This window comes from Halyomorpha halys, unplaced genomic scaffold, assembly GCF_000696795.3.
Source record: "Halyomorpha halys isolate HHAL.00 unplaced genomic scaffold, Hhal_1.1 Scaffold168.1, whole genome shotgun sequence".
NCBI lineage: Eukaryota > Metazoa > Arthropoda > Insecta > Hemiptera > Pentatomidae > Halyomorpha > Halyomorpha halys.
In genome coordinates, this window is record NW_027111025.1 from 1058241 (window position 1) to 1067895 (window position 9655).

The following is a 9655-nucleotide window of genomic DNA, read 5'->3' on the forward strand; positions in this document are numbered from 1 at the left end:
TCTTCTATCTAGTCCTGGGGACTTTCAGGGAATATCTTCTATCTAGTCCTGGGGACTTTCAGGGAATATCTTCTATCTAGTCCTGGGGACTTTCAACGTTTTACAGCTAGCATGAGGGGCCAGCACCCATGGCGGCAACTTTCTTCCCGGTTTTACGAGAGGGTGTTGCATCGGTTCGGTGATAAGCAATCTCGTTTTGTACCAGAGAGAAAGGGAGGAATTTTTCAGTATTAAAAATATAATAAATAAAATAACGTCAAGTAAATATATAAGTTAATATGTCTTCTTATACCTATTTTAAAAGCTTGAGTATAAGATTGCTTTTACTTTTTTTTTTAATTTATGAATTTTTTTTAAATTCATTTTCTTCATGCTTATTACCCTTTTACTGTGAAAATTCATCTATAGGTGAATTGGTTTATTCATTTTTTTTTGTGAATTTAATGTTTTAATATATCCTTGGTGATGGGGTTCGCCACTGGCCATAGCTGTAGCCAACGTTTTGGGATTTCATTTGCGAATAATTCTTTAGCCAAACGTCGAAATCATCAAAAAATGATTCCTGAAAGTCTTTGTTCTTTTGTATATTTTGGAATTATAAATTTTTCATCTCCTTATCTCTTCTACGCTACATAAATTATTCCACGTGTTTCTTAGCGTACAAGTTGGAGGATGCAATTGGCTGGAGAAGATATAAGAAGAGATATTGAAAAATTAGCAACACCCAAAAATAAATCAAATAATGAGGATAGATTATTATCAATGTCTTCTGTTGAACGAAGTTTTTTATTTTAATTATTTTTTGATAAAATTGATCAGTCGATTGAGAATAAAATTTAGAGGAGTTATGTAATATATGTGGGCTATGAAAATATGCCTATAAAAAAATTATTTAAGGGCATACATAAGAAGAAAATATGAAGGATGAAATTCGATTAAATTGACAATGAATGATTTTATGGGCTTAGTTTCCACTGACTAATAAGCTGAGAAATGGTACAAAAAGCACAAAAAATTGGACAAGTGCCACAAGGGGAAACAGAAGAGAAGGAGAGGTTGTTGCATGAGTGAGAATCGGACATTCCCATTTAACATTCGTTTACTTAATCACAAAAGAGGACCAACTTGTTAGTCCCCTTTATCTATAAAACATATAATTGAAGAATGCGCATCATTTCGTCAAGCCTTCGAAAATAATAAAATTCCTCGTTCCAGAGAATTGGATCTAAAAGACTCACCAGATTCCATACACAAAATCATAAAAGTTCTGAAAGAAACCCAAAAAGAAAAAAATATAAATTACCACTATCAACCAGCGTAATAGTAAAGGAAACAGTCTATTAAAAATATTTATCTATAAAATGCAAAGACAAGAATAATGAAGTAAAAAGGGCGTAATAACCAAGAAGTTGATCGCCCAGAATAAAACTGTAATTAAATCTACACTAGATCATTTTCACTCCAATCTTCATATTCCTTCCATCTTACGGTTAAATCGGTCAAACCTTTTTTAAAATATAAAAGTATTGCGCATGCGGACGCGAAAATTGTAATTGATAAATAACCATCTAGTTGATATATAACAATATGCGTAATCCCTGTGAACATATAGAACACTTACCTTAGTAAGTATATCTACAGTTAATTTCGGCATTTCATCCGATTTTGATTTTTCCAGTATAGGCAGCTGTAAAAAAAAAATTATATAAATATTGATATTGCAAAAGTACTTGACTTATATAGACTGCATAGATTTTTAATTAGTTAGTATTTTTATGTTTTTATTAATATTGAGATGTGTAAACACATTATTTGTGGAGTGCCATCGCCCTCATATATTGGGTACCATTAATTGGATAAAAATCTGGCAGTTGAGCGTAATCCTGACCAAATAAACTCCTTGCACAACAGTTGATCTAGTAACAGTACTTCATTACAAAGTACTATACCGTTGACCCTTCATGGGTTGTATCGGAACAGATTTTAATTTTAAGTATATTATTTAATGAAAAATTGTTTCTTATGAACTATTTATAAATTTTATATGATTTAACTATTTTTATTATTAAGCAAAATAAAAACGAACGGTTATTGGACATTATTGTCTGTTTTTATTTAAGAGGATTACTGTTTCCGTTCCATTTTTGAAAGATTGAATACTCAATTAATAATTTTGTAATGGTTTAATTTTTATAATTTATAAAAAAATCATACAACATAAAAATAATGATATAAAAAACTGCGGGGCTTTTATATTGGGTCATTTCATAGTAAATGCCCGTTTTTATTATTTATGAAATTCAAAGTGGAGTTAGTGGAGATAAATTGTTTGCTACGTTTATGTCGAAAAAAGTAATAAATAAATAAAGAGAGGCTTTTATCGAATAGAAAACCACGTGTGATGAAAAGTGGATTATATATGACAACAGCCTTCGTTCAGATAAGTGGTTAAATAGCGACGACAGACCAGTACACATATCAAATTAAAATTACAACCAAAAAAATTATTGGTTTCTGTGAGGTAGTCGATGGCAGGAATCATGTCTCCTTTTTACACAGAGGTCAAACCAACGCATCCACATCGTACTACAGTGGTATTCGAATAATGCACCAAAACGTATTAAAAAATAACCTTCATTGTTTAACCTCATTTTATATTTCACGACAGATAGCGAAGAAACTAAACGAGTTATGTTGAGAATTCCTTCTAATCTACCTTATTCGCCATACCTACCTCAAACAGATTTCCAACTGTTCAAGAATTTTGAGAACTTCAGTAAAACTACATTTTTGAAAATCATTCTCGGGCCAAAACCCATTTTTTGATTTTTTTTTTCTTTAATTTCTTCACAAAACCCAGAATTTTTTAGGTCTGGAATTGAAAATATGATAAAAATTAGGGAGAATGTATAGGGAATGAGGAAAGATATTTGATTTCATAAAGTTTTTTACTAAATATCCTATCCTGTAAAAACTAACATTTCGGATGAAACTACCCAATAATTTACATTATCACAACTCAATATATATCTTTTATTTTAATTGCCTGTAATTGAAGGCTATAAATCTATGATATTAACTATTTAATTGAAGTAAATAATTAAATTATTATATAAAATAATTGTCACATACTTTTGAATGTGGCTGTTTTGGTGAGATAAACCCCACATCCTTCTCCGGAACAATATCTTTTTCATCCTGCAAAAAAATGTATATAATTAATATTTGTGTATGGATTTAATTAATGACATCAACATTGTAAAAAAATAAATAAATAACATGAAGAACATTCACTCAAGCTACATTACAAAATAATCCAGTTAAAAGTTAATTTTGTATATATTTACTTGTAAGTGCTTTTGAGATTATAAACAATAATTAAACATACAATATATCACTGTTCCAGTTCAACATTGTGACATCCCCAAAAAAATGGTTATTTTGAGATATACATGTAATATTAGCAATAAGGAGGGGATCTATACAGTTCAAAACTGAAGTATTTTGAAAATTTTTATGTTTAATTAGATTTTCATATTATACAAGTGTTTTACTATGATTCTGTAAATTTAGTCATTTTAAAACTGACTAATTTAGTTGTTTTCTGTTAATATTCGGGTTTAATCCTAAGCTATTGAGATTTGAAATCATGAAATATAGACAATCCTGGAAGAGATGGCTAATTGTCAAATTGATGTTACAATATTGAAATTTTGGAGGTTTTTCCTTTGACATAAGATAGGAGTGAGTGAGTCTTGTGGACCTATTCAATTCTAGTAGTACAAGAGCCCAAGAGGAGAAAAAAGGCAGTTATCTCACCCCAATTTTTGATTACTTTGATGAAAACTGTGTATAATTAATAGTCAAAATTGATGAGTCTGTCAAGTATAGGTAGGGGGAAAACAAAAAGGCGGCCGTTTGAAAAGGATACAAAAATTTAATTTTTCATTCGGAGCTCTATATCTTAAAAAGTAGGAAAAACACAAAAACCCTAAGAGAACGTCATTTAAAGATGAGCAAATTTGCTAAAATATGAGCCCTAATAGAGGTATTTACGTTAAATATTTTGCGAGATATAGCTTTTTAAAAAGCAAAGTTACAGAAAAATATTGTATGGGACGTTCTGAAAGATCAGTAGTTAGTGAATTTATTTTGAAAAATCTATATCTCAAAAACCATTTGATGTACAGATGTCCATTAGCACTCAAATTAAAGCTAATTTAATGAGATATAAAGTAGTTTATGATGTTTATCTTCGTAGGAGTAATAGTGTACATGAAATTTGCTAATATAAATTGATTTATAGTTGTTCGGAGAAATTTTTATTTGCCAAATTGGTATTCATATGTGAATATCATAAAAACTACTTCTCCTACGAAGATAAATGTCATAAACTACTTTATAGTAAGTTAAATCTACTTTATTTTGAGTGTTGGCAGACATATGTGCGTCTTATGGATCTAGAGATATATTTTTCAAAAATCCAACGTTTTATACGAACAACTAGAAATTAACATTTTGTGAGTTTATTTTGTAAAATATCATAAAAACTACTACTCCTACAAATATAAACATTATTAACTATTTTGTAGTAAATTTGACTAGCTTTAATTTGAGCGCCGGCAGACATTAGCTATTTTAGCAAATATTATGAAAACTACTATTCCTACGAAGGTAAAGGTTATTAACGTCTTTATAGGCCATTAAACTAGCTTTACTTTGAGTGCTAATAGACATATGTACGTCATATAGTTCCTGAGATATAGATTTCTCAGAAATTAACTAACTACTAATCTTTCAGTAGATCTTTAAGAAATTTTGCTTTTTAATAAGCTATGACTCGAGAACTATTCTACGTAAATAGTTTTTTAAGAGTAATATTTCAGCAAATTTACTCTTTTTTAAATAATGTTCTCTTAGATTTTCTAGTGTTGTTGGTAGTATTTATGATATAGATCTCCGAATGAAAAATCTGATGGAGTTAAATTTGTTTTGCCCCGTACCGGGAATACGGGTGCTTCTCTTGCAGCTAGATCTGCCAGTTCATTCCTAGCGATTCCTACATGACTTGGAATTTATATAAATGCACCTATACAACTTACATGTCCAGATTTTGTAAAGTATTTAAGTAAATGCAATTTTTGAATGTTCCATATACATTCAATCTAGACCTTTTAGCAACCCTAACGATTCGGTAATTATTGTTATATTTTTGTGGGTCAAAGAAAAACAGAAGTGCTTATTGCATTGAGTTCGACATGGAATATGTTATATATTTTATGGAGAATTTTGTACGTTGATTCACTTGTTAGGAAAAAGGATGCTGACGATTGACCTGATTTCATCCATCTGTGTAGATTATAAAGGATATCCTTCAAAGGCACGTTTTGAAGAAGACAAGAAAAGTTGGCTTTATATTCAGCGGGTTCGATATTATTTTTAAAGTATTTGTACAGGTTAGTATCTTCAATATTGTAATTATAACAATTTAGAATAGAATGAATGGTTTATGATTGGTAACAGAACATTTTAGTAAACTGCTATATACAGCTTATACACTGGAAATGGGAGGCCTGAGAGAGTGAAATGGGAAGAATAAAATTGTCAAGTTGGTGAAATAAAATTTCTAAATGTAGTGAAATTGTTAAATTGATAAAGAAAGAAAAAAATAAATGAAATAAAATTTGTAATAAGTTAGTATTGATATTTAATATTTTTAGTATTTAGATTTGTAGACTAGTATTGATTGTGAGGGAAAAAGGGGGGAAAGAAAGAAAAATAAATTTATTGTTATAACATGTGAATAAATACATAGTATATATGTCCGATCCAATCCATGATTGGTATGCTGTGTATTGTAGCAACAGCATGCCTAAATAAAGCATTTCTCTTTCTCTATCTCTCTCTTTATGTTTTCGCCATAATTTTGTAAAAGAAAGATTGTTACTTTCGCAAGTTGGAGTATTAAAAGTACTTAAAAAAATTTAATTCGAAGTTGGGCAATCTCAATTTTTGCCGCCACTCAAACGTATACACTACTCCAGTACTCCACAAAATTTCGAGTAAAAATATTAATGAGAAGCTTGATGTATTACCGTTAGCAAACTGATGAATATTTTATTGATAACATGAATAAAATATCGAACACTAGTGGTATCGATAGATGTAAAAAACAAAACGGTATATTATAGATGTAAGTAGATCCGTGATTCGGAGTGCTATTTCTCCTTAAGAGGAAACCTGGCGGATTGCCTTACACCAGCCGCTGGTTTCCGGTCTAGTAATGGATGGTCCACATTGATAATGATCTACATTTCTTCATTTGTAACTTACAGCTAGCTTAAAGATAAATTGAACTATAACAGAACGCATTAGAGGCTCAACACGTGGGAAAGGTCACCAATAGGCCATTTAATAGCACCACCGCTCAGTGTAATAGACAACCTAAATTTTGGTAATTTAATTTATAAATTTTCATTTTAAGGTTACATGGATAAACTATTTTATGCAATAAAACTATAAAAAAAATAATCTAAGAAATAAAAAACATAATAAAAATTATGTTAGTTGAATCTATGGATTACAATTAGTGAATAATGAGACCGATAGTCCTAAAACGTTGTTAATGATTCATTGAAATAAAGAATTTTAATAAGGAAGAATATTTTAACTACATCTAATTATATTAATAATAAAAATTCATCAAGTAAGAACTTACAGTATTAAGAAGGTAATAAACACTTTTTATAATGAGTTTTCACCAAAATGGATAATTCGATATAATTAATTAATACAATATTCCATTGAGTAATAGTCAGAAAATGATACACCATATCACCCCTGTTTTTAAAATATCAAATAATATTTCACTATTCTATTAGTTCCTTTAAATAATTCAAAACTACCGAGTTATATTTAGGTGTATCCATAAATAATTAAATTGTGCAAATAAGATCATAATTGGACCTCGTGTGGTTGGGTACAGCTGATATTTTATTGTTTGTTGTAATATAATAAATAATTAATTAAAAAGTATTGATTGAAATCACCATTACTCGAAAAAAAAGTCTTCATTAAATTTTACAAATACTTGTCATTTAAGATGATTGTTTAATCGGGAAGTAAGTTAATATAAATTTAATTTATTTTTTTGGAAGAATCCATTTAAAATTGTGTTAGAAAGAATGTAATGTGTGCTGTAATGATATACGTAAGAGTTAATAGTGTAAGAGCCCGAAAAAAAGAAAAAAGGTAATCATTTTACAACAATGTTTAATTACTTTAATGAAAACTATGTATAATTACTAGTCGAAATTGATGTGTCTTCCAAGTATATGTTTGAGGGAATAAAAAACGGCAACCGTTTCAAAATATTAAAAGAATTAATTTTTTTATTCGGAGCTCTATATCTTTAAAACTACCAACAACACTAGAAGCCTTAAGAGAACATCATACAAAGAAGAGTAAATTTTCTAAAATATGAACCTTGATTTAGGTTCAATATTTCACGAGACTCAGTTTTTATAAAAGAATCATTTCATAAAAAATGCACTGAAAAATAAGACATTAGTGAATTTATACCTCAAAAAACGTATTTAGCACTCAAATTAAAGCTAGTTTAATGTATTATGAAGTAGTTTATGAGGTTTATCTTCGTAGGAGTAGTAGTTTTCATGATTACTGCTAAAATAAATTGATTTATAGTTGTTGGGACACAATTTCACTATACAAAGATATGTGTTATACTTTATAGTAAGTTACATTAACTTTATTTTGAGTACTGGCAGACATATGTCCGTTTCAAAAATCACCAATTTTATTAGAACAACTAGAAAGTAATATTTTGTAAATTTATTTTGTCAAAAATCCTTTAAACAACACCTATTCCTTCACCTACTACATAACCAAACCTTAGCACCATTGCTAGCTATATATATAGCCATTATTGATTTCTATTATAGATTATAATTAAATTAAGGTTTTACGTTACTTCAATATGTAAACCGAAACTTTTAAAATATCTGCCAGGCAATTAACATTAATTTGTAAACAATCTATTCATTCATAGGGAACATTTGTTCCAGGTTTTAATAATTAAAATTAAAATAAACCGTTTTTAATATTTTTTTTTTATTATTATTAACTTGCATAAGACAGATACAACTTAGATTAACACTTCATACGCGTTGGTGAGGACAGATGCTTTCGCCGGTAAGACAAGCAGACATAATAAAGCAGAGTGGTTGGATTCAATCCCATTACGAAGCGTTCCCTCCATAAATCACACGGATCAAGATAAAGGAGAGAGATAGCATCGCCTGTATCAATAGCCCGCTCAAAATAATAGCCACTCCATTTCCATTTCGCGGGCCGTTTCGTAACCGGAGAAAGGACTCTTGAAGAAGGAGTAACAGCCTGCGGCGAAACGTCCTATGTAATTACTCGTACACCATCTGTTCAATAAATATTACGATTTATGGCTTTTCTTCTGCTTTCTACGTTGGAATGTGTCTCGCTGATTTTTTCCCCTCTCAGTCCTATTACTTACGACGATGTCCTCCCAATGGTATTACTTTCTAGCCTGTCCATTCGCCTCTCTTCTAATAACCGAATGGATTAAACGAGGCCTGAATAGGGTTGATTAGGCCGAGTTATGGAGATCGGTTTAATTTACAGGTTGTGCTAGTAGCTTTCTGAAAGGGAACGCATTTTAGATATAATATTATGTCTAATCATGATTTATAAATAGGTTTTTTTTTTTTTTAATTTATTTCATAACTATTTTTTACCACCATCTAGACCATTTTCTTCATTATATTATTTATAGAACACAATAATTTCTTCAACTAATTATTATAAAACTATATATACATATTATAATTTAAGATTAATAACTATAATAATTAAAACATTACTTACAATTGTCAATTACAGTTTGTTCTACATTGTTGTGATCAAACTAACTCATGGGTTGTGCCAGAACTTAATAGGGTTGAAATGGAGGTAGAGTTTGTTTTGGTTTATCCAACATGTCATTATTAGGCTAGAGAACATGAATTTAAATCTTGTACATGCAATGTTTTGTTGATGGCCTGATTCTTATTTTTCTGTAGGAGTCAATTCTTTTAAATTACGCCTACAGTTGTTTTTATCTATATTTATAATTTCTGGTGTATCAAATTTAAAAAAAAAAAAAAGTACATCAGGGAAAAAAAGTTTTAAGCGAAATTTATTTATTTACAATAGAATAATATAAGAATCGGACTAGCAACAAAAAATCTGATGTACAAAATTTAAATTTATGTTACTCCGATATAATAAACACAAATATACAAAATAACAATTAACAAATTAGACTTACAACATGCTAGAAACAGCGTTATGTACTGCACCCTTTTCAGTTCTGACATAAACTTTGAGTTAATTGAATCACAGCAATGAAGTACACATTGTAATATTTTAAGTTAAGTAATATTTTAATTGTAGTAGTTGTTAATCTTAAATTAAACTATGTTCTTGTAGTTTTGTAGTAATTAGTTGAAGGAATTCTTTGTTCTAAAAAACTGATTTTTTCATTATAGTGCACGTCGCCTAAATAATGTTGTATTATTTACTGATCCTCAAGACCCTACTATCAAACGAAATATTATAAGAC

At 29.3% G+C, this 9655-nt stretch overlaps 1 protein-coding gene across 3 annotated transcripts in view; it reads right to left on the reverse strand.

Moving 5' to 3' along the window:
* Nucleotides 1–9655, reverse strand: part of LOC106678915 (probable DNA double-strand break repair Rad50 ATPase) — a gene marked incomplete in the record, with an annotated part of 525008 nt that overhangs the window by 126481 nt on the left and 388872 nt on the right. For all 3 annotated transcript variants that reach the window (XM_067049131.1, XM_067049130.1, XM_067049132.1), the window contains 2 exon segments: nucleotides 1622–1687; nucleotides 3133–3198. In XM_067049131.1, the coding sequence (XP_066905232.1) occupies nucleotides 1622–1687; nucleotides 3133–3198 (132 nt within the window).